Here is a 24,677-nt window from a genome sequence, read left to right on the forward strand (position 1 = left end):
GAGATGTGTCCCTTGACGTGTGCAGGAGGCGGAACTATATTATCATTTTAAGCGAATCTGAAACCAACATTGTTCGTTGGGATCATCATGTACTACTTTGCCCACTTTCATGCACGGAACTGGCCAGGAACAGGGAACAACTGGAATCTTAGTATCATTGAAGTTAGCAAATTATTTCAAATATGCTGCCAGGCTAATCGTAAATCGCGGTCTGTGATAGGTGTGCTGTGTTATTCTACATTGCGTAGCAGATTCCCAAACGAAAGCCCTAAAACACCGCCCATTCCAAGCATAAAAGCAATTCGGGTTCAAATAAAAGGTCCACCAACAGATGGTATAGATGGGGGGTGAAAATCAGAGTGATCCATTGAAATATATGCAAGTTTAGATGTCGCCAGAAATGCATTCAGTCCCTTCGCCAGTCTTCCATAACTTTCGCCCGGGGGGGGGTTTATATCTGTTTTCTTCTTGTTTCTTCGTAGTTCATCGTTCTAGCGTAAGATCGTCAAATCGGTTCGAGTAGGTCTTGGCTGTGGTGCGCGGCTTGCATGGTTCGATTCAAGACGAAGGAATGATTTTGGAATGACCATGGGGTATATCGCGGTTCGAAATTTAGAATACCATTCAGTTGCCTGGGGACGAGAATGGGAGGAGAGCTAAACGGTGTAGAGCAGCTGAGATAGATTTGCTCGGCAATAAGAATCGTCGGTCATGCTTAACCTTCGTCTCCGAGGGGTTGGAAGGATTATCATGAGGTCAAGCGTCTTTTCAGGTCACGAACATGGTCAAAGCAGCTCGCATAATCACGTAGCTCGGTCTGGAACTGCGATGATATCGGAGATGCTTGCGACGAGCTGCTTCGGAGCGAAGACAACGAGGTGTGAGAAGACGACGGTGACAATGTCCTTTGATAGTGAGGCCGATAAGAATTCCAGGACGATGTTCCAGTTGTGCTAGAATGTGGATTGGGTGCTGGACCACGCCCTACGGAACTGGAAATGTTCTTGAGGGATGCTCGCGATTCTTGTGTGTAAGACAAGGTTGTCTCGTGTGAAGCGTCGAGCTCCGCAAGCCGGCAGGTTTGGGAGCAGTAGGGCGCCCCAAGTGTCTGTCGGTCACAGACCAGGCAGAAGTCAAGGGACCATTCGGTAGCCATTTACAGAGCCAGAAGCGATAGTATCCGGATGTTGTCAATGACGGAATTTCTGGGGATGCAGAATACAAGGAGCGGAAGAAAAATATGGAGGGTCTGCTGAGGAGTGGGCCGAAGAGAAAAGGTTGTTGGAGTGCAAAGCCGAAGTATAGATCGATTTCCGTACAAATGCCGAAATCTGAACGAAGTGCCTGCGGATAAGACGGATGAAGATTGGAATTTGTAACGAAGAGCAGACAAAGACGTTATCAGCGAGGAGAGTGGAAGAATATTGCACAATAATGAAGGGAAAAATGGAAGATGAGGTTGACAGGATGATGAATTCAGGCGCTGCAGTCACCTCATAGCCAGCAAATCTAAACTCATCCTCCCCAGGCTCTGGAGGTGAAAACCAGCCCGAAAGGAAATTGCCGGTCTTCAAGAGCCGGAACAGAGGAAAAGAGAGAGCTTGAGAGATGAGCAAGCGGGAAAAAAAAAGAGGTTCAAGATTCAGGCACAGGAAATGAGGGAGCAGAGGGCGGGCAGGCGATGATCATATGGAGAGAGATTTTCGACTTTGGGGCAAGCTGAGAAGGGGAATGGGACAGCAGCGTGATGGGGATGGAAGTGGAGACTGATTCGTCCAAATGCATCATGCAGAGCCACTTGTACTAAGCTACAACAAATTTAGTCAGTTCTTGTCCTTGTCATGTTTCTCAGCGAGCATCATTGCCTGAGGACGGAACTGCTGTCTTGAAGGGTGGAATGGCCTGGGATCATTTTTTGGCGCCTGCTGTTGCGTCAAGAACCACACACTCTGACGCGATCTGACTGTTGGGGTGGAGAAAGCGAGAGGGGTTGCCCAGGAGTGGACCTTTAACTAAGCTGTTGTTGGACTAGCGTACGAGCGAATTCGGCTGAGTCTCGCATTTTCAAACTTCTTCCTGCACCTAATTTGGTGGAACAGAAAGCCACTGACCACTCACAGCCCACCGGACCCCTTGGCCCTGATGGTCATGTCCTTCTCCCAAGGTAACTGCAAAGTTTGAAAGAACCTTGAAGGTTGGCAAATGACCCCAGCTGGAGGAGCCTGGGAGTGGTGAATTGAGAAATTTTCTCGACACAGGCTGGAGCAAGGGAAGGGGGATTTTCCTTGTCTTTTTTTCATCCATCTCTGGAACACGCTCCGTTTCCTGGGGCGCTTTGGGGGTTTTCCAACCCTCTCTGCCCAGGTCACCCGCTTGGATTGGAGCCCATGGAGGCCATGCCAGCCAACTCTGTCTGCTGCACTGCACAGACCTCCTGCCACCTGCAGAATTCTTCTCTCGATTCTCGAGATTTTATTGCCTCAGTCCGCCCCATCCGCCAACCACCGAGCTCGACTCCAATTGGATTGCGGGGCTGAGCGGACGGATGATTTGCACTCAGCGGGCCCTTAACCCAAAACGGCCTGAGACACTCTCTGGCGCTGGTCCACTGACGAGGTGACACTCATCCATCCCTTTCAGGTTCAAGTTCATTTCTGGGGGGGACATTCGATTTGTTATCTTGTCGCATGAGGACAAATAAATAGTGCAAGACAAGAATATCCCGGAGAACAGAACATGCTGGCGGTGACAATCCTTGAAACGATGGCAAGGCCACACATTCAGACAACCATGCCCGTCACATGCCCAGCATGACTCCGTGGCCCAGGTGCCAGGCAATCTCGATCAAAACAATGGCCGCACTAATTTGAATCGTGGGGAGAAGTGGAGTTGTGGGCCTCGCATTGAATGTGGAAGGCGAAGGCCAGTGATAACAGCTGTACAGCGGAATGCCTGGAAGAACTGTCTGAGGCTTCTTATCAGAGAAATACCAATCTTTTGCCAAATCAGCCAGGGCTGCAAAATCGACCTGACCACGTTAAATTGTGGGGAAACGCTCAGAGGAAGATTATTGTCGTGGTTCCGGCGCTTGGCCGAAGAAATGAAAAGGGGGGGAGTCCGCAAAAGGAGGCAAAGGTGGTGACGAGGGAAAATGAAAAGAATGGGAGAAAATCGGAAGCCAAAAAAAAAAAAAAGACGAAGAAATCTGCTTTTGAATTTCCAATCGTCTCTTGTCCTTCGTAAACTGCAAAGCGTGGGAAGGCCGTCCAGGACATGTTGCTTGAACGAGCTGATAGCTGTGAAGATGCAGAAGCAATGTAGTTCGACTTCCACCAGCACCCCAAACCCAATAATGGCTTATCATGTTCTTGTGATTGTCAATTGCAGGAGATACAACGCAGATACTCAAAAGCCTTAGCTACAAGTTCCAGAGTGTTCCTCTTTCTTGAACGTCCTCCATCATCGGAAGATGCTCTCCAGAACCCTCAACAGGCTGCTGACCATTTAGGCAAGACATCATGATGAGACGTGAGGGCTCCGCAAGATCATGGCTTCTGACGGTAACATTGTAATCTCATCCAATCTGCCGAGGTCGTTATAATCTGGGAATTCTGAAACCATCGGCTTCGTGACAAATCCAAGCTCCAAGCGCAGTTGAGCTCCCCATAGCTGCAAGAATTGACCAGGGTCTGCGGAGAGTTCTGAAAGGTATCCGAGCCATAAGGACTGTTCGGGGCTGGCATGCTGGTCAATAAGCTCAGGTGAAAGTCTTTGGTACTTGAGCTTCTCACAAATATTGAGATTCTTTGTGCCTGAAAAACTGAATCGACTCGAAGCTACAGAATGGAAAAAAAAATACTCGGCCCACGCCTCCAGCTACCGTACCCTGCACCCGTAAAGCGAGAGGGTATGAAATGTTGTACTGCCTGTGGTACTGGACGCATGCCTTACATGTTTACACGACCAAGATATATGGGCTAATTAATTCTATACCCGTGCTTGGGACGCTTTGCAACGATCATCTGGAGACCAATGAACTATCTCTTCTGGGAGTCGTCAATCGTCGCGTCCAGGAATGAGGTCTGGAGCGACCAAGATACCCTCATGATAAATACACATTAGTACCTGCTCATCCGAAACTCTTTTGAGAGAACCATTCTATCCACAGTCGTTTCCCCAGTTCTGAATGTGCCACGATGCGGATTTGGCAACAACTGCGTTGCGAGATATCACGAGGACGCATCTTCCAGAATCGATTGCGCATCAAAAATCTAAGCTCACACGGTTCAAAACTTCAGTTTCCGCTGAGTTTGGACGTTCCCATGAACTAGTCCTCTCTCGCCGGGCTGAATTGCTGCAGGGACAGCTTTCAGTTTGATGCTTCAGTTATTCCGTAACGAAATTCCGCCCGAACGACGACCGCTTGAAGACTGGATGGGGTGTATTTTGAGGACGCAAGATACAAGGCTCTATCGACATAGTTGGGAGCCCCCACTGTGTGAGAATAGACGAGCAGCATTCAACAGCCAGCTTCTCTCGACCATGGCGGCAGTGCTCGCCAGTAGGAGCGCTCGATAGGGTCGCAGGAGACATGTGAGGTTCATCGCTCGGCGACTTTGTCTTGTTGAATTGTAGGTATGCGAACCAAAGTTGCTGGGAGTGGAGGATCAAAAGATCTTCCGCCTTTAACTTCAGGACCCATCTCCCCCTCTGCCACACCTTCGATGTTCGTCAACTTGGCTAGAGCAGGCATTGGGTTAGCTGGTAGGTCCAATTTGGGCAGGGAAACAGAAACGTACTTGAAGCCATCGTGATTGCTCGAAGAACATTGTCCCAGTTAGCAAGTACGCACGCTACAGCTAAACGCGAGAGTATAATCTTAGTTCAAATAGGACAAGATGACGGCCAGCCCTGAGGTGGCAGGTTACTAACATTCTGTACCATCTTTAAGTGTTTCAAGCTTGGCTTGAAGAGCCTCCATCTGCGTTGCGAGAGCCTTGCTCATGTCGCGAAGCTGAAGTAGATTGTCTAATTCAGACTTCTTTGACGCAATGCGGGCTGCTAGGGCCGTCGACTGTTGTTGTGTTATGACTGTGCTTGGCTGCCGAAGTGACGCAGCCGATGATCCTGGGGGTAGCATCGAGGTAGTGCGGGATGTATATGACATATCGAGGCAGATTTAGGGTTGGGGAAGAGGTCAGGATTTGATCAAGACGTTCGAGAACGAAGATTTGAAGAGTCGAAGAGAGTGGTGCAGGCTTGGATTTGGGGGGTTTCTCCAATTCTTGCCCGGCAACTGAGCCGATCGACAGCAACCGGTGGACGACTGGCCGCACTTCCCAAAAACATCGCGAGCGGGGCACTAGTCCTAATCAGGGCATTTATCAACAACGCACAGGCTTGGGCGCCTCGACCTGAGCTTTGTTGACGCTGAACAGTGAGTGCCTTGAGGCTCTCAACAGCACAAGGCTCACGTGCCTCCCTCACGACCAACGCGCCTCCGACCGGTTTATTTGGCTTGAATTCATGATTTACGCGGATTCGATAATCGTCCCCCAGCAGTGAGCGAGAGCTACCTCCCCTCACAGCCTACACGAGGATGGCTCGCTTGAACGAATCATCAACTTCGGCTGAGTCCATCGAGATCTGTCCGTCTTGAATACCCCATTAGGCTGCCACATTGTGCTAATAAATTATCTCCTGCAGTAAAAAGACGATTCGTGCGACAAAACCGTGAAATCGCCCGAGTGAACTCCATACAGTCGCTCCGGATTCGCAGCCTCGAGTCTGAAGTCTCCCACCTTCTCTCTGAAAATGTGTCTTTGAGAGAGCAGATCATAACGGTAACGCAAGAATTAGAGCGGCTTGAGGCAGCTAAAGCGCTTCACGATGGCGTTTATAAGCTTCAAGCAAAATTGGATAGCAAAATGGTGGAGTTGAGCAGTCTGGTAACCGAACTTGGGAGCCTACCGCGCCAATACTCCAGGGCAGCTCGCGCAATGGCCGAGTCCAAGCCTGAGCCGGCTTTTGAGGAACGGTTGAGACGATCAAGCTCTGCCAACCAAGCCATTGGATGTACAGATCCCGAACCAAATTCAGATTTCGAGGCAGACGGGAGGCTTCCGGTCATATTGGAAGACAAATATTATCCAAGACGCACACTAGAGTATGCATAGACTTCCCAAGGCTTGACCGAAAATTACTGAACTGAGGAAAATCAGAGCCCACGAACTACAGCAACTTTCGAACGGTGCCGCAGAAGCCGAAAGCGCTGCAGAGTTGAAAGATAGTACCACAACCCCGAGAAACAGTACCACAACCCCGAGACACAGTACCGAATGTGACGAGCCACCAACAGTGGCCTTAGAAGACGTCGCCGATGCGAAGCCACTCGATGAACACGTGCAGGAGGAGCACTCCCTGCCCCCTAATCTTGAAACGAGGAGAAAAAAGAGAGCAACCCCGGCTGTAGTGAATGAAGAAAGGCCCGATCCCGACACGATATCATTCCTTGACTCTAAATTCATGCGAAAATGTGGAGCAAAACGCAAGTTTTTTGCCGAAGATGAAGAAAGCATTTTTGAATCAGCTCCGGCTGAGTATGACGATTTCGAATTCAGCAGGCCGATTCGCTCGCCAACTAAGCTACCTTCACAGAGTGACCACTCTCCAGTTAGACAACGGTCCCAATCTCGGATGGGACGCGTAGGCATTGGGCAACCCACACGAAAAGTGCTGGAAGCAAGTATGTAGCATTTTGCTCATTTACAGAATTCAGAAACTGACTGGACGAATAAAACCAGAGAGTACGAATGTCAGCCTACGTTCCCCCGCAAAACCGGTTATCGCGAAGGGCTACGACCAGCCGCAAATCTCTGTAACGCCCCGGGAGTGCCCTCTTTCAAAACAGGGCAAATATATGACTCCGAAGCAGCCTACCACCTCGACCTACGACAGTGGAAGAGGTGTGGCTTATGAGGCAAACCAGATGAATGCCGAGATAAAAAGACACACGGCACCCCTCCAGGATTTCGATTGTAACCTTCCGGCGACAGCTGATATGCCTAATTCTCGGCCCTCGAGACGGCAGAGATCTATTATTAGCTATACAGAACCGAACCTGAGAGACAAGATGAGACGATCGACCAACGAGCTCGGACCAGCCGTCGGGAGAGACAAGCCACGGAAATCCAGCTCGTTAGCAGACTCGAGTCGAGAACAAGGAATTAAAGACGGTCCCACGAAGGTGGCTCTCAACCCAGAATCTGTAGGTGGGGAGCCTGACTTAGCTGACACCGATACCCTTGCGAGCCATCCAACGCCCCAGCCGAGCATGGTTTCCCAGTGGAAGCGTAAAACTTCTGGCCAAGCCGTCGACGATGGCAGAGAATTTACTGCAGTTAACCAGTCTCTCGGTCTGGAGGACAGCTCTGACAGAAGCGAAGGAGAACCATACGATTGGCTCACTACTCAGTCCTCTCAATCGCATGGTTCTACTCAGGACGAACCGCAGATACCCGCCTGCAACGAGTCAGGTATCCCGCACCAAGTCGGACCAAGTGCTACTAGGAACTCCCGGCTGCAACCCTCAAACCGCAGAACTTCTGGCCGACGGACTATCCCAAGGTTTTCCACAAGTGCTATGAATTTGGAAGCCGAGTACAACGATTTAGCCCCTTCCCATGCACAGAGCGTGACTAATGAGACCCCTATGCCTGGCACAAATAACAGCGAGCATCCGACCGGGAATTCTCATGAGTATAACGGCTCGTCATTGTCGACGGGGTCAAGGGAGATGAAGCGGGGGCGGCGGGTCGCCGCTCGGCGAAAAAGCATGATGCTATAACAGGTACTAAATAGATTATCTATTGTGGCCGGAGAGCCAATACCCAACGAGGGTTTTGGCGGATAATTTTGTATTTATATTAAATCCGATTTAGAATTATCCGGGGTTACAAGGCCGTGTCCCACGGAAGAGCCCGATGGCCGGATTCTACATATGGGAAGGATCAGGAACAGTTGCATCACGCTCTACTCTCACCGTCACAGGGCGCCAAACTGAAGAGCCAAAAAGTTTCCTGTCAACATTCAGAGTCTAGTACCTCCTGACTTTGTTTTGCTCTCTCCTTGTTGGTCATGCAAGGGCTTTCGAGCCGGCGAAGTTGTTCAGAGCCTTGTCTCATAGGCGGATGGGCTGTCTCGTCGGCTTCGTTCACATCTCTGCATCCGGCCATGGTTGCCTGATGTCAAGACTCAGCCCTTGGTAGTTTTCGGTATCTTCTCATATGCATTCGGGCTGGGCTTTCTCCGTACGCCCTTCATTCTATCGTGGTTATGGCCACCAGTCCGACGTCTTTTCGGTGAGTCTTTGGCATCATCTCCACGGTGATTATGAGGGTGCTGGCATTTCTTCTTCGCAATTGTGTTTCTCGTCTCGCGGTCACTATCCGAATCAGGCGAGTCAGACTCCGACGATTCAGACTCCGAGCTACTTTCACCAACCGGCCTCGCCTTTTGGTAAATACAGCACACTAGAACACGCGAGGGGTTATCAAAAAGCCCAATGGTCAGATTTTTTGTCGTCAGAAGGAGTGTCCTTGGAAGTCCCGCCAGGATTCGTACCTTTTGAGCTCTTCTTGCCCATCCCCTCATTATCAACCACGTTTTCGCTCCACCGGATATGCCGTGCCTGGCTCGCTTCATGACCGGCCGAGGGCGCGTCCGCAGCTCTGAGTCTCAACGTCCCAGTTACTCGGCTATTCGACGCATCCTCCTCCACTCGACTCACGAAAGAAACCTGGGGATTGAATGTCGACGTCCGAGAGATAGACATCATTGCGACCCCGATATAATGACGTATATTGCGTTCGGGACAGTTCAGTAACTCGCATTGGGCGTTGACTGCAAGGAGTTGTCAACTCGATCTCACCGCCCAGGCCGCCACCCGCTGAATGCGGCCCGCGCCCTTGAAGACCGCCAAGAGGGGCCGACTGCGTCCGCTCGACGCTCGAGGGAGAGCTCAGCTCGTAAGAAGCAAAATTTCCAGTTATGATACTACATGCTAGCTAGGTTATGCTTAACGGTTACAGTTTTTCTAACCTACTTGAGATTGAATACAGCTAGTTAGTCTCCAATCGAGGGCAGAAGTAATTGTTCCAAGAGTCGGTAACGTGCACCATTAGACTTTTGGCAGAAGTCAACCCTCGATAGAATTGAAGGTAATCATCATTTGGGTCGAGTACCGACTTTCCATCGAGGTTGGATCCCAGAGGAGTATTGACATGGGGACAGAAGAATGAAATGGTTGGCACACCAAAATACAACCTAAAATAGGTAAGGTGGAGGCCATATGGATTGATCCCTCTTCCCTCTAGCCCGTGGAAGCCAAGCCATCTCTATTAGATATAGAGCCGCAGCCTTCCGAATACCGCGTCATACCCATCGAGGAAGATGGGTTAGTCTCGGGTTCCAGCTCCGCCTGCAGTCAAAGCTCATCATCATGATCCATCTCTGACGGTTTCAGGAGCCCTCCAACCCTCATCGCACGGTCACGTTCTGCGGCCTTAGCATCCTTCAAAGCCTGCTCCCTTTCCTCAGCGTAGAGTTCGGCATTATCACCGGCAAACTCCTTTAGTGAGATCAGGAAATCTCGCAGATGGGTCTTGAACTTATTGAAGTCGTCGTTAAAAGTGAAAAGTCCAACAACAAATTGTTTGATTTGGATTCTACCAAACAGTTAAAATTTTCGAGCTTTGTAAGGGGCCAAATTACTGAGACTCACTCCTGAAGGTTCTTGAACGCATTCTGCAAGAGGTTGGCGACGTATTCTTGGAGGAAATCTCTATTAGAGGTCCCGATAGGTGCTTGTTCAGGTGTGTAGATGGGATCCTGGATTTTGCCGGCTTCGACAAAGTAAAACATTCGCGACAACAGCATAGCCTGAGACTTGAATCCTGCGGGGTATGAGGTGAGTCTGTAATCTCCTGGCGGGTAAGGGAGTGGGCATACCGGCTTTATGGTCACTGTCGGTGAGAACAAAAAATACATCTTGCAAAATGGGAATATAGAATTGACGGAAAAAGATGTTCGAAGTTTGTGGGTCAGTCTCAGCCATGTTATTCATAAGTTCAAGACACATCGTGAGACCAGTATTCTCGACTTCACGGTTGTCATGTTTGCTTGCCCACATGCAGGAATCGATGACGAATTTGAATTGCGTGGCGTCGAGCTTGAGCAAGGCGGGAAAACAGTAGAGGTTTATCGCTTGGAGTAATTTGAAAAACTGGATCCTATGGTCGGGGAATTCGTGGAAATCCTTGTTGATCATTTCCAATGTGCATTCAAAAACGCTTTCCATGATCAACGGCACCTTATCCTCCATGAGATTCTAGAAAAGTTAGCTTAGGTCCGGAGTACCAGATGGTGGAACGATAGTCCCAGCTGAGTGAGGTGCGACATACGTGCAATTTCTGAATCACTGTCGTCATGGCATTCAAGACCTCAGCTTCACGAGCATTCGGGACATTTCGATTATAGTCCACCAAAACTGCTTCAAGGAGCGTTGGCACCATGTTCGCATTGACCATTTCCAAATCATCCGCTTTTTGCACATACGTGTCGATAAGCTTTAGTATTTCCCTTTTGATCGTTCGAAGGCCCCGAACTTTCGGGGTCTTAGTCGCAATATCCCCTAGAGTGACAGTTAGATAACAGTCAGGGAGCACTCCCGGTTAAAAATTAGCAGGGGTTGGGGAGAAGGAAAGGAGGGCGTAGAGGTAGGAAGCATGAGCAGAAAGAGCTTTCAATAACTAACCATCATGCGCAACAGCTTCATTGATTAGTTGACTGGACGCACGATACATGTTCAGCATGTCATGGTAGATGCGTCCCAACTGGGAATAGAAATAAGTGCCAACAGACGAGCAGGCGGCAACGTTGGTTTTCATGATATTCCCGACGATTTTGATCGTTTCCCCATCCTGGAGGACTGCTGGGTCCTGATTAGCCTGTGCGATAATGGTGTCCCAGGCGGAGTTGGGCAACGACATCAAGTTTTCGATCAAGCGGTCTTGGAGGCTCTTTTGGCCCTGGGCCGAAATCATATAGCCACATGCTTCATAGAAGGTATGAACCTGTTGGGGTGAGAGATCACAGGTTATTTTGCGCATGTTGCGGACAATTTCTTCAATAAAGGGCTCATTTTCTCCTGGCTGGAGAGCAACAAAGTGCCTCCTGCACTTGTTTGCAATCTTAATGAATGTATCGCAAGCCATGTCCTGGACACCTGCAATAGAGGTCAGTTGAAAATGATCTAAGTAGTAACCTAGGTTCTTACCTTCATGTGTTTCATGCATGAACTCAAAGAGTTTGTTCACCACCGTCTTCAGGAATTTCCAATGGGCCTTCAAGAAACGCGGGTACTGTCCCACGATATACATGATGTTACTCGCCACAACAGCTTTATTATCTTTCCCGCGTTTCATTTCCGTGAGGCCAAGAAGGTCCTTGATGACGGTGACAAGAAAACGTTTCTCGGTCTCTTCATTCATAGCCCCAGAGATCGACCCGATTGCCCAGCAGAGGGTGTTACAATTAGCCCAGGACCATTCGGTACCATCAACCTGTTTTGCCAGCTTCTCGATCATGATATTCTCCGTATCGACAACGTCCAAATGTGTGAGGTAGACCAAGCACTCGCGGATTGTCTTATACAATTGAATTGTATCGCTTTCCTTGACGAACTCACGGATAATTTCACCCTCTTCGTTTTCGACGATCAAGACTTCTTCCGGTCGTACCATTTTCTCTATCATGACAGTGCGCAGGCTCGATAGTACCTCCTCATATTTGTGTTTGCGAAGAGGGTAGTTGGCAAGGGTACTCGGATGTGGTGCACCCCCGTTAGAAAGGCCACTCACACCCATGCTTACCAAGGGATTGATATCCGTTATTGGGAGCTGTTGCATCTCTTCATAAAGCTCCTGCACTAGCCTGGTCCAATATTCGAGACAAATTTTGAAAACTTCTCTGTCATCGATTTGGCTGATCCGAATCAGGTAGAAATGGGCGTGCGTGAGGTAATCTCGATTGGGCAGCTTCTCAACGAGCTAGGTTGTATTAGAGTCACTGTTTGTCACACTTGCGAAGAAACATCGCATAACAAGAACTTACATTGAGGTGCGCTCCAAAGAAACTGCAAAGAAATAATGCCAGATTGAGCACAAACTCTTGGTCTCTTGAGTTACTCTTGGCATAAGTCTGCTTCAAGTCCATGGACAGTGGGATTATTTTGGACACAGTAGTCAGAGTTTCTGTGAACATGTGAACGAGCCTCTCATCATAGTTGTAGGGGTTTCCGATTTGAAGCCCACCGATTTCTGTGAGGCATTTCAGGGTCACATTACGAAACTCAGGGATATCCAAAAACCGCGTTAAAAGTGTACTTATAACCGGCGTCTCGAAGATATACCCCAGTGGGATCCAATTCAAAAAACGAAGAAGCGTCTCTAAAGTGGCCTTGATTAGGCTCGGTTGGTTTGCGGTATTAAGCACTTCAGAACAGAGCTGGAAAATCGATGAAAATTCCTGCGTCATGGACGTCTTCAAGTTCCTCGCTTTTGCGGACGTCATCTGGTCTTGGGAGAAGTCAAAGACCTCTTCGGATAGCAACCGAAGAATAGCCATGTTATTTTCACAGATAGAGAGACTTGTGTGGCATGATGAGACGATTTCGTTAATGAAAGTTGGCCAGTTGTGTGGCCATTCTTGTTTCAGGATAGAGACGAGGACCAAGTTGAGCTTGTTCAAGAAAGCCCGTTCACTTTTTAATTTCTCCTCAGATTTAGAGCTCTCGATGATAAAATTGACGATAAAATTGCGGATTCCTAAAGAGTTAGGTCAAGATTTTTCTAGCTCAAAAAAAGCCGCCAGGCACTCACCTAAGCATTGTTCCCTTGGTAAAACCTTCCACCGAGTCATAATTACATCGTCGAGAACCTGGAGCGCGAGATCTATAAAGATCAGCAAGGAAGTCAAATCATGGACTACGGCGGGCTTGATCGCACATTTGGTTTGGGGATATGATGACTCTTGAAGTATATTCCCTACTATTAACCAAGCATCGGGATTTTGCTTGAACTGATGATTGAGGACATGTCAGGCCGGTCTTTCATCGATAGTATGTTTGGGGTTGGAGTTTACCTCTGTTAGGGTCTGCTGAGCTTGCTTTTGCTTCAGTACACAAATTTCGAAGTCAGCGGGCGAATTCAAACGAGCTGGGTAACTGTCTAAGGTAACATACCAAGTCACCTTTACCCTCGTAGAAGGCCCGGACAGTACCGTCCAACTCCTGTATAGAGACTGACATGCCGCTGTAGGAGCCAGTATTGGACTGCGCGTTTCAAGAAAGGCTCGATTGGCTGTGCGTCGCGCGCAGGGGGTGAACGGTGAAGTTAATGCTCAATATTCGTGTGTAATTCGAAGGTGAAGTATTTTATCGCATGCAGGTTATGAGTATTTAGAAAGTAGGGTGGTTGGCGGGGTAAAGCGTGTTTGGAGGGGTTTGCCAGTGGCAGGCCAAGAGGAAGCTCTGGAACAGGAGGCAAGGAATTATTGGCCGCAAGTGGCAGTAGGAGCTCAGGGGCCGGAGGGAAAGGCGGAGGAGTTCGATTGCAAATCTGAAAATAGTCAGGGCTGAGTCTGAAGATCCTAGGGAAGAGTCTTGGAAGAGCGACTGAACCTCTGGCGGTGAGCACGAGCTGTGTTCTCCAACCTCCGTCAGACCGCGCATAACCAGGCCAGAGGATCTTAGTCAGCAGCTCACTGAGCATTCTGCCGACGTCGATGGTGATAATAATAGGATACCTTAGAACGATTGCATCAAACTAATTGGTCGATCTACGAGCGAATGATCAAAAAGCCCAAGATGCTGACAGTCCCAACTCTTCCACGAAGCGGTTCCGGAGCTTCAGAAACACTCATGCATTGGCACTTAAGACTTTGCCGGCTTCTTCGCATCCCCTTGCCGCGAATCCATAATACATTGCCTTCGACGATAGTCAGGAAGAAGCGCGCGGACCCTCAAGGCTCTCCTCCGCGGGCGGCACATATCTGTTGCTATCAGCCCGTTATTGTTTAATTGGGCATGTCAACCCAATCGACCCCATTCTGATCTGATTTCCAAAGCAAGCCTTGGAGTCTGGATCTTCAACATGCCATGGAGGTGCAGGAACCGCTCCTCGGCGCCAATGGCGAGGAAGGGGGTGACGAGCAAAGCGCACCTCGTTTCGTCCCGCCGCTGTGCCGCGCTTCCCTCGCGGATCGAGCGAACAAACAGAGTGGGGAGGGGACGACTGACCCTCCTTTTCATGGTGGCGCGTCGCCTGAGCGCGCCATCGCCCAATCATGGCCAAGCGAGCCTGTTCCTTCCAGTGGTGCAACCAACCATCCGCTTCGCGCGGCCAGGGCCGATCATGGATCGCGCGCCAACTAACCCAAGTCCAGTTCTCGTCAGCCAGCTGGCAGCCGCATCTCTCCATCGCTTCGTCCATTGGGCGACGTCCCCTGGGTCAGACTCAAGCCTCTCTTCTTTGGTGCTTTCCCTCCCTCCTTCCATCCTCGAATGGGGGCCGGGCGCATGCTTATTCCTATTGGGCCATGGCGACGAAGCGTCTCTCATGGAGTCTCTTGTTGACTGCCGTCTGCAGGCGGCAAAGTCCAAAATAATAATTAAATATTCTCGTCCAGCCATGCGACTCGTTGGGTTGCTGCTATCGCTTATCCCTCTTCCCTCCGCTCTCAGTAACTGACAACCATTCTTTATTTCCCACCCCTTCCCCTCCTCCTTTCCCTTCCCTCATCCTCTGGCTTCGATTTCTTAGTCCTGTGTGTGCTACCCTTCCCCGACGAGACGCGCCACCAAGAACAAGAACAATTTACCCTCGTTTCACAACTTCGAGCCTTCATCATCTCTCCGAGAGAGGGCCAGGCTTTATCCCCAGATACCACACTGGACGCTCTATCCCCTCCACTCCCTCACTTACCGATCTCTTCGCACGTCGTATGCCCCGGTCCACCCTCAATGACTATCATTAGACTTCCATCATTGAGTATATCGCAATTCTAATCTAATTATTCTGAAGCCTGCTTTTTCGCTCTGTTCGGCAGCATATAGCCCGTATCTTGACTCTACGACGGGGTGCATTCGTTCTCTCTCCTGGCATACACCGGTACTCCCAGGAGTGATTCCGCTCAGTTTTCACCCGCTCTTATTAGTTGATCGATACGTGAGAAGGCGCGAAGACCTGGCGCTTCCTGGGTTCTAACGCCTGTCTCATCAGTATTTCCCCGCAAACGCCCACCCCCTGTCGCAATCGGGCGCAATTCAGGCTTCGCCACTCATACAACATGACCACAATTACGACCGCGCCAGTAGTGAATGAATCCGATTCTGAAAAAGAGTCGAAGATTGATCACAGTCCCTGGCGATTTACAGCGGTGAATGGGAAAGAGTGTTTGGCGTCTGGCGCACCGCCTCCCAACCCGATCCATGGCGGCAGTCCAAGCAATGGAGACCATCAAGAACCTGCTGAAGCATGGCCGCCGAGCGGTTATGACCCATCTACTCAACACGGGGAGAAAACAATGCAGAATGGCGATACGAGTAACGATTTGGACGTGGAGCAAGCACATCGGTCGACACCGCACAATGCTCCCACTTCACCCGACCGGGCCAAGAGGAAACGGTCAGAATCTAGCGACCAAGATGATAACCCTCACGCGCCCCACCGTCGCCCGAGAAGCCCAGCCGAGCCGGGAGATGGCACGGCGGAGGACTCCCCTCAACCGGTCATTTCTAATGGGGTTGCGAACTCTCAAAGCGATACCGAATCCAAACGCACGCCTTCTCATGTTCTCGCCAGGCCGAGTGAGGGCGAAGATACCCGGACGTCGTCCGCTAGTGGTACTTGGCCCGAATACGATACCCAGCTCGTCAATCAGGCCCAGCGGGCCCAGCAAATTGACGCCTCAGACGCTCAATTAGCCGAGGCACTCCAGCGCGAGGCGCAAGGTCCTGATACCTCCCAGAAGCAGTGGGATAGTATCAATCGTCCTCTTGAAGGATCTTTATCAAGTGAACCGGTTCTCGCACCTCCTTTCTCCCAAGATCGGCCGCAAACTGCAGTGCAAATCGCACCCAAGAGGAAGCGCGTCTTCAGCAACAGAACCAAGACTGGTTGCATGACTTGTCGGAGGCGGAAGAAGAAATGTGATGAACAACACCCAGCCTGTAAGTTTATAACAGTGCATGTCTTATTCCTATATATTTAGGTAGTCCACACATCTGATTGTTCTTTTAAGGCAATAATTGCATAAGAGGAGGCTTTATCTGCGAAGGATATTCATCTCGAAGTACGTGGCAAAAGCCATCGACTACGAAGACCCCTGTTCCCTTGCAGTCAAAGGAAGGCTACCCCGATATCAGCGGTCAGTATGTACATGACATCAACCAGCACGATCGGCAGCAGAATCTGGCTGAGCCACTCGACCCGGCGAAAATGAGACCGATTGCCGTGGACGAGGACAGCCGCACTACAACCCAATTCAACACAAGCCCGACGGGAGTCGGGTCAAATCGTGGCTCCTGGTCAAAGCGGACCTGGCCGACTGCAACTCACCCAAGTTATATCTCAGACACTCTAGCGAAGTCGGATTACAGAGAAGTTCCGTCAATTCATGAATTGTCGCGCGAAGGGCACACCAAAACCGATTATCAACTCGTCCCGCCAATCCGAGAGCTTTCACACGGGGGTCATACAAAGCCAAACGTCCCCTTATTTCAGAGTGGAATGGATCAACGATCAACCCATTCTGGTGGCATCGATACCACTACACCCCAAGCCCAAGCACGAATGGCATTGAGTATTGAACACCAGTTATCTGGTCGTACCGTGTCTAACGAGGAAGCGGAGAAGGACAAGATGCGACATGGTGACCTCTACAGGCCTTTTGATATTCACCTTGTGGATGAAAGAGACCGATGTAGAGCCGCGCTCTGGAGGTTTAATAATGCCTGCAACCCTGTTTCTGGGCTTAGCGCGAAGGAGCAAAGCCGTTTATTAAAGGAGATTCTGATACCTCAGCCTTCTGTCAATACTCCTTCCGGTGTTACTTCACCCAGGCCAACGGGGTCGATTGCCCAAGGTGCCGTGGTAGAGGCTCCCTTCCAATGCCACTACGGATACAATATTCATATTGGCGAGGACGTTATGGTATCTGAGGGTTGTCTATTCGTCGATGATTGCCCGATTACTATCGGCGCTCATACATGGGTTGGCCCGAGAGTAACAATTTTAACCTCCATGGCTCACGCAAATATGCAAGAACGGAAAGGTTCCCAAAGTCGCTATCAGGGCCGCCCAGTGACGATTGAAGAAGACTGTTATGTTGGTGCTGGTTGTATTATTTACCCCGGCGTCCGTCTTCGGCGAGGAGCCTATGTTGCTCCCGGTGAGGTAGTGAAGTCCGATATCGTTGCTTACGGTTTCCAAGGTCTAAAACCAAGCTACATGTGAGAGATGTAGACAAGTTCGAGGTCTGATTATTCAATGCAACTCGGTGTCTAGACAATCTGAAACCCTTGAACTTCAACCACAGTTTGATCAACATGTGATATGCACACCCGCTGTATTTCTATAACAGTTCTTATTTTCCTTTCCTTATCCTCTTTGGATGTGTCAACTGTTGCTCCCTTCTATTATCATGCTAGCCTAGCCCTGTGCCAACCTAACTCCAAGCAGGCTGGTTGATATATTGCCCTATGTGCTTGTTTTAGTTAACTGTACCACCAGACCCAAGCATCTTAGCAAATTGCTTGACTGGTACAACCCATGAGATACACCTTTGATTATTTATATCCTGCAAATGCCCTTTTCCTGTGTTCTACTTATAGGAGCTGCTACAATCGATGGAGTGTGAGAGGAGACCGTAAATTAGCCAGAACTAAACATAAACAGAACACCATATTTATTCCAAGTCAAGATAAGTACTACTGCTCATAGAACATGCTCGCCTATAAGATAAATGATGCATTAAGCCAAAATATATTAAGTCCTGTTTTTTTTTTTTTGTTGATGGGTAACAAGTACAGTACAGTACATGCACAGAAGAGGATCACAGGATATCTCGGCACCAGGCAAAGTTAGTAGATGCCTGGCGGTCATCTGCCGCTTTAGTTTGTTCAGGCTCCGGTGCGGCTATTGGGGAGGGCAGGCTCGAGGGCATATAAGTCTTCCAATTTGAACTCCAGTCCCTACTTTGTTAATGAAGCACCGGATGGCTCGCCATACTCTGTTCAGGCTGCATTAAATATCAGAGCTTCAACTAAATAGAATTGGATTGAATCATCTATAAAATCAGTCCTTGAGCCAATCCAGAAATTCCGGCACGAAATAGCTCAGTATGATGCTAGCACCAGCCCTTAAAATACCTTCGGTACTCTCAAACGCCATGGACTTTAGGTCAAAAACTCCAGCTTTGGCACCGGCGTGTATCATAGCGTACTCGCCACTAGTCTGATAGGCAGCGACGGGAATGTCCTTCGCGAGGTCTTTCGCGTCTCTTATAATATCCAGATAGCTGCTTGCGGGTTTCACCATAATTATATCTGCACCTTCGTTCATGTCTCTCTGGATGGCCCTCCTTGCAAGTCCACGGCCACCAGGCGGAAGTTGGTAGCACCTGCGGTCTCCAAATGAGGGACAGGAACCAGCTGCATCACGGAAAGGCCCATACAGGCAACCACTGAACTTCGCGCTGTAAGACATAAGGAGCACACGGTGGGCCAAGCCCGCTTCGATCAATTTTAATTTTATAGCACGGACCCTCCCATCGTTCATGTCAGATGGTGCAACACAATGAGCCCCAGCAGTGGCATAGGCCAAAGCGACATCCGAGATTCGGTCAACAGATTGCGTGTTATCAAGCATACCATCTTCTCGTAATATCCCACAATGGCCGTGAGACGTGTATTCGCAGAGGCAGACATCAGTAACGATGTATAATTCAGGAAAACGCGATCGCAGAAGACGGATGGCTTGAATAACAGGGCCAGCAGGGTCATCCGCGGAAGTCCCGAGGGCATCCTTTGCGGAAGGGTGCAACGGAACTCCAAACAAGATGACAGACCGCAGTCCCTTTTGAACCATGGGTTTCAGGAAAGGGACGAGACGATTCAAACCCCGGCGGTGCTGATTCGGTAGTGACGGGATGGCTGTCTCTTCATCCGGGTTATCAGTGATGAAAAGCGGGTAAATGAGCATTTCCTTAACCCCATTCAGAGATTTAGCTTTGAAGTTGAAATGCCGAAGAGAAAAGAGACGGGGCAAGAAATTTAAACACTGGCACAACACCGACCTTGGTCAATTGCCTCTCCGCTTGCCATGACCTGCTGAGGGGGTGACTGTAGCCTGAATGAAGCTGGCTGGAAATATCACCGGATATGCTGACGCTCGTGGCAGCCGTGCTAGGAAACGATCGAGCAGTCGCACGGGATCGATCATTAGAAACCTGAGAATTATGGTCCTCGTAGTTGTCTCTCAAGGCAAGATCGGAAACAAGATTAGAGAAGGACATCGTAACAAGCTGTTTAGAGCCGGGCACGGCTGGAAGAGGTGTTCAATTCAAGGTGGGACAGCAGGCCACAACAGGAAAAGCTGCGGATCGAAAGGGATGCCAGCCTCGGAGAGATGAGATGACTCAGACGAAGCACGAGCCGCCTCAAATTCGCAACCACTGATTGGGCAAAATAATAAGCGGAACCCAGAGACAGCCAAAGTACTAGTAACTTGAGTCCAAAGCATACCAATGAAGAAGTTGGTAGCAGAATTTCACGCAATGCTTACAGGAAGAATAAATTATCCCATGAATGGCGAATTAGATCTTCAGATGACGCGTCAGGTGAATTGGAAGACTTCTCATTGTTTAAAAATGGTGTCACGCTGTTCGTCACGGGCCAGTGCTGGAAATCAATTCAAGTTGGAACAGTGGGAAAATATTTCAAAGGCCTGGGTTCTACTAGACACGTGCTCTAGCAAAACATACATATCATACATGTTCTCGGGTGTCTGGCAGCAGGATATTCAGCAAATATCTTTCCTCCTTGTGCACCTCCATCCAGCCTCCCTCCTCGACCGTAACCACTCTACCATCAATGCACACACGCCTCCACCTCTTATCGAGCTCATGGAAGTCTATCCTGAATCCCTCAATTTCGGAATACGTAACATCACCATCATGAACGTGCTGGCCCCTTTCGTAAGCGGAGGATAGCACCTGCATGGCGCGCTGAGCTGACATCGGGCCAAAGCGTATCATTCTAAGCGAACCATCCAGGGGGGCGGAGTGTGGAGAGATCATAAAGTCCTTTTCGAGGTTTGAGACTAAGGTCGCCAGCACATACATATGCTCCGTTGGTTCGAGGACTTCCCTATACACGAGATTTTTGTGGTCATCTTTCTTGATCAAGGTGACCGTCCCGGTGTATCTGTGGCTCTCACTGCCATCCGACGGGAAGAGGAGCTCATTCGCGGCCATCTTGAATCTATCAGCACCAAACTTGCGGTATTCAACAGTGTCGCTATCTGCAACCAATGCAGAATGTATTCCCCAACTTGCAACGACACCGCCATACATCTTCGAACAGGGCCCGTCCGGAGCCGTTAGTGACTGAGCCTGTCCCTCTTGGACGTAGTTCGTATGGCGGGAGAAGGTCGCGATGAATACAGGAATAGGACACGGTTTCCCATGCAGTAATGCAAACGAAGGAGCTTTTAGATGCGCCAGTAATCCTGTGGAGCTTGCCATAGCGTTCCCCGTGCCCGCCGGGAAGAGGGCAATATTTGGCGTCGCCAGGAGGGTCTTCGGAGTATTATAAAAGGCATCGATAATATCGCAAAGGCCGCCATCACCGGAGAGAAGCACAATAGTTTGCTGAACGTCAGCTTCGGCCTGCGGAATGAATAGCGAACGGCATAATTCAGTTATAGTTTGGCTTGATTGGGTTTCGTGAACTCCATATCGGCCTAGACCAAGATAGGCAAAAAGAGGTTTCAAAACGCTATTGAAGAGTAGTCTAGCGTTTCCTGTTCCGGATGCTGTGGAAATAATAACATGGACCTCTGTACGTTTGTTGCTCGGATGGGATATCGAATAGGGCGTCCCCGAGATCAACCAGTGGGATAAAAAAGCCGACGGCGCAGTCTTCACATATAGCCTCTCGAGCTTTGGCGGTGCGTTGGGCGAGTTGGCGTCTTTTCGGAAAAACAACAACGCATACTGATATGCCCGCTCATCGCGATTTGGAAGGACACACAGTATATCATCGATATGGATGGCTACTTGGTCCAGCGTCTCCGAGCTCCTGCACTGAAGATGGTCGCCAACAACAACGCAATCAAAGCAAGTGTCCTCAGACGTAGGAGTGCTGGCGTGTTCTAACATTTTAACGCAAAGGTTTGCGGGTATATGGTTGTAAAGAAGCAGTATACGAGCCACGGAGGTGAGAGCTACGGGCAGATTCAGGGTGGCTGATCGCGGAAGGGAGTAATCAAGAGGATGGAAGTGGAAGAAGAATCTGGAGTTGCTAACTACTCTGGAGTAATGTCATGGCATGCGTGACTACCACAGGTCAGGGCACCTCGATTTTCAGTCGCAGCACCTTGGTGGTCTGTGCATTCAACACACCTTAAGTCTCCCCACCAAGGTGGGATTATCTGTTTGTTCGCAGGCGATGCAAGAATTCCTTCCAGCTTCTCGAATGTATTTCCTGACCCAGTTGATCACCCGACGCGATTTGACCACGCTTTTAGAAATCGAAGGAATTCCCAACCACCAACAACACCAGTAGTAATTAAAATTAGGTATCTAAAGGTGCAGGGTGTTAGATTAGGGTCCGCCGATCAATCCGTTGGAGAATGCTTAAGGATATTCTTGACAGGGTAAAGAGAATATAGAACATTTAGGGGTCAAACAAAGTATAGAAAGAGGTAGATAATTAAAAGTAATTAGTAAATAATAGGTATATTGTTAATCTAGTTAATAATAAATAGTAAATAAAACTTCTAGATATAGGTAATAATAGTTTTTATATATTTTAGCCTGTTATATCCTTCTTATACTTGTATTATATTATAACTCTAATATAATTATACCTTTAATATATTCTTTTATATTTATAGTATATTTATAGTCCTAATTTACTCTAGTATTATATTATCTAATATAACTAGATTAGTTTATTATTATTTTTTAGTATTATAGTATAAAGCTATAATATAACAAGATCTATTAGCTATTAATACCTAATTCTCTAATAATCCCTTTTTCTTAAGGTCTTTATTCCTAAAGATATAATAAGTAGTACTTTTCTAGATAAGTCTAGTATAACTTATCTTTTTTTTTTTTTATATTTTAGTACTAACTTCTTGTTATAGCTTTAAAAGCTAATATTATTAAAGGTTCTCTAAGTTGTAAAATTAAAGATAGTAGCTTTATAATAGTCTTTTTATATAAATATTATTCTTATCTTAAAAAGTCCTATATTAAATTTAAAAGCTTATTAAAATATAGCAAATATATAAAAGCAGAAAATTATAAATATATTAAGTTAAAAATAATATTTTCTAATAGCAAGTAATAGAAACTTATTAAAGCTTAAAATAAAATTAAAAAGGATAAAAATGTTAGATTTAGGTCCGCCGATCGATCCGTAGGAGGACGCCTAAGGATATTCTTGACAGGGTAAAGAGAATATAAGACGTTTAGGGCTAAACGAAGTATAGAAAGAGGCAGATGATCTAAAGTGATCGGTAAATAATAGGTGTATTATTAATCTGGTTAATAATAGATAGTAAATAAAGCTTCTAGGTACAGGTAATGACAGTCCTTATATACTTGTTCCTGTAGTATCCTTGAATACTATATAATACTCACATTAAAGCACCTGCTCTGTTGTCTCTGATTATATTAGATTGCTTGATACTACTATAGTCCAAGTTAGCCCTAGTGTTATATTGTTTAATATAACTGGGTTGGCATATCTTTTATTTATTGTGCTGCGGCCTAGTACTATAGTACAGCAGATTTATTGGCTGTTAATATCCAAGTTCTCTGACAATCCCCCTCTTTCAAGGTCTTTGTCCCAAAGATATAATAAGTAGTGTTTCCCCAGGTAAGCCTGTTCGTGCTTATTCTATTTTTCTTAATATGTTGGCGCTAACCTTATTATAGCTTTAAATTCCAGTGTCCGAAAACAAAACCTTAAACATTAAATTGAAGAGAGTGGTTTTATAATGGTTACTTCCTATATCTGGTGTTCTTAGTTGGATAAATCATGCAAAAAGTCCGAGGATTCGAGTTGCTGTAATAAATGTGTATGATTAGGTTGAAAATATGTTATCCCTGAGCCATCCTTTTCTAATATGGAGTAGAAATGTCTTGTAACAGCACAACAAGAGCTTTAATTAAAGGATTTGGAAATTCAAGAGCAGATTGAACTATTGCTAGCTTGTTCATGTTGTATTTGAAAACAAGAGCAGCTCCTTAACCACCATGCAGGTGATTTCATTTCTCGTGAAATTAAAGAAATTAAGGAATTAGAGAAGTTGGAAGAAGAAAAGCGCAAATAAAAGGAAATTGAAGAAGTATAACAAGCGCTAGTTATTCCAAATGAAACCTTGTAGGCCCACGTCGCGCAGGCTGCTAACACTTTTTTATTGCCTTCTTTGGAGGACTTTTCCTTCGACCAGTTTGTCGCTAGAATTCCAGAATCTTCTTAGGGCAATTGAGGTGCCTAACCAGTTCCCAAGAGTTATCTTCCGGTGGGTAACCCTTCTATTTAACGAGGTACTAAATCTGACCCTTTTCTGTTTATTGGTCTAGGATTTGTTTAACTTCATACTCCTTATCATCCTTAGTTGCTTTATTATTAGTGTTTTCTGGGTTCTTTGTTGGTTCAAGTAATAAGATATAGAACACTAGGTAAACTTGTATTCTAGCTAGTAGTATTAAGCAATAGTTGTTGTTTGCAAGTTTCTTCTCGATTTTAAATGGTCCATATTTCATGGCGTCGAGTTTGTTGCTTGGTTATTTGCTCTTGATATTAAAATCTTTCTTTCCTATTGTTTGTTGTAGCAGGTAAACTCTCTCTTCCTTCTAAAGTTATGGCATGTCCTCATGCTTCTTGTTGTAGTAGAACTTCATTTTTTCCTCTACCTATCTAATGTTGTTAGTTATAGATTAGTGTAATACCTTTATATAAGTAACATGCATTAATGCCATATCTAATCTTCTCTTAGCTGGCAGTAGTTCCTAATATATTCTAGGATTTCTCCCAAGATTTGCGTAGTAAGATGTAATACCTGTTATTGTATTTTTTGCATTATTAATTGCGAATTAAGCTATAGGCAACAATTCTACCCAATTATCTTGGTTCTAGTCCATATAGTGTTGTAAGTACTATTCAATTAACTAAATCATTCTTTCTGCTTGTCTATTGGTTTGTTGGTGATTAGCTATAAACATATCTTGTCTTGTTCTACATGCTTCTATAAGTGTTTTCCAAAATTTTGATGTAAATAGCTTGTCTTGGTCAGAAGTCATTTATTTTGGTAGTCCAGTCC

At 47.5% G+C, this 24,677-nt stretch overlaps 8 protein-coding genes across 8 annotated transcripts; 2 read left to right on the top strand and 6 right to left on the bottom strand.

Moving 5' to 3' along the window:
* Positions 1-146: 146 nt before the first annotated feature.
* BJX67DRAFT_341880 (uncharacterized protein) lies at positions 147-1,891 on the bottom strand. The gene has a single exon (XM_071027948.1). It carries the CDS (start codon positions 1,154-1,156, stop codon positions 749-751), a length of 408 nt encoding a protein of 135 aa, XP_070891212.1. The 5' UTR covers positions 1,157-1,891; the 3' UTR covers positions 147-748.
* A 2,709-nt stretch (positions 1,892-4,600) lies between these two features.
* On the bottom strand, positions 4,601-5,167 carry BJX67DRAFT_377058 (DASH complex subunit DAD2; the record flags this gene model as incomplete). Its single annotated transcript, XM_071032017.1, has 3 exons — positions 4,601-4,740; positions 4,800-4,859; positions 4,933-5,167. The coding sequence occupies 3 exons, from the start codon at positions 5,165-5,167 to the stop codon at positions 4,601-4,603; spliced, it is 435 nt and encodes a 144-aa protein (XP_070891213.1).
* A 190-nt stretch (positions 5,168-5,357) lies between these two features.
* BJX67DRAFT_104233 (shugoshin family protein) lies at positions 5,358-8,066 on the top strand. Its single transcript, XM_071024229.1, has 4 exons — positions 5,358-5,648; positions 5,707-6,166; positions 6,222-6,745; positions 6,804-8,066. Exons 1-4 carry the CDS (start codon positions 5,600-5,602, stop codon positions 7,844-7,846), a joined length of 2,076 nt encoding a protein of 691 aa, XP_070891214.1. The 5' UTR covers positions 5,358-5,599; the 3' UTR covers positions 7,847-8,066.
* Positions 8,067-8,253: 187 nt separating this feature from the next.
* On the bottom strand, positions 8,254-8,833 carry BJX67DRAFT_377060 (PPP1R11/YPI1 family protein; the record flags this gene model as incomplete). Its single annotated transcript, XM_071032018.1, has 2 exons — positions 8,254-8,531; positions 8,623-8,833. 2 exons carry the CDS (start codon positions 8,831-8,833, stop codon positions 8,254-8,256), a joined length of 489 nt encoding a protein of 162 aa, XP_070891215.1.
* Positions 8,834-9,023: 190 nt separating this feature from the next.
* BJX67DRAFT_341886 (exportin CRM1) lies at positions 9,024-13,749 on the bottom strand. Its single transcript, XM_071027949.1, has 11 exons — positions 13,301-13,749; positions 13,201-13,230; positions 13,065-13,137; positions 12,939-13,010; positions 12,172-12,884; positions 11,336-12,107; positions 10,814-11,284; positions 10,461-10,690; positions 10,009-10,387; positions 9,782-9,953; positions 9,024-9,725 (listed from the first exon to the last, which is right to left on the bottom strand). Exons 1-11 carry the CDS (start codon positions 13,364-13,366, stop codon positions 9,485-9,487), a joined length of 3,219 nt encoding a protein of 1,072 aa, XP_070891216.1. The 5' UTR covers positions 13,367-13,749; the 3' UTR covers positions 9,024-9,484.
* A 1,357-nt stretch (positions 13,750-15,106) lies between these two features.
* BJX67DRAFT_104353 (uncharacterized protein) lies at positions 15,107-17,731 on the top strand. Its single transcript, XM_071024230.1, has 2 exons — positions 15,107-16,288; positions 16,360-17,731. Exons 1-2 carry the CDS (start codon positions 15,406-15,408, stop codon positions 17,571-17,573), a joined length of 2,097 nt encoding a protein of 698 aa, XP_070891217.1. The 5' UTR covers positions 15,107-15,405; the 3' UTR covers positions 17,574-17,731.
* Positions 17,732-18,108: 377 nt separating this feature from the next.
* On the bottom strand, positions 18,109-19,857 carry BJX67DRAFT_341890 (porphobilinogen synthase HEM2). Its single transcript, XM_071027950.1, has 2 exons — positions 19,414-19,857; positions 18,109-19,322 (listed from the first exon to the last, which is right to left on the bottom strand). Exons 1-2 carry the CDS (start codon positions 19,630-19,632, stop codon positions 18,414-18,416), a joined length of 1,128 nt encoding a protein of 375 aa, XP_070891218.1. The 5' UTR covers positions 19,633-19,857; the 3' UTR covers positions 18,109-18,413.
* BJX67DRAFT_341892 (ATP-NAD kinase-like domain-containing protein) lies at positions 19,849-21,886 on the bottom strand. The gene has a single exon (XM_071027951.1). The coding sequence runs from the start codon at positions 21,496-21,498 to the stop codon at positions 20,104-20,106; it is 1,395 nt and encodes a 464-aa protein (XP_070891219.1). The 5' UTR covers positions 21,499-21,886; the 3' UTR covers positions 19,849-20,103.
* Between the last annotated feature and the right edge of the window lie 2,791 nt (positions 21,887-24,677).

The sequence above is a fragment of the Aspergillus lucknowensis genome (genome assembly GCF_044049455.1).
Source record: "Aspergillus lucknowensis strain CBS 449.75 chromosome Unknown BJX67scaffold_2, whole genome shotgun sequence".
Lineage (NCBI taxonomy): Eukaryota > Fungi > Ascomycota > Eurotiomycetes > Eurotiales > Aspergillaceae > Aspergillus > Aspergillus lucknowensis.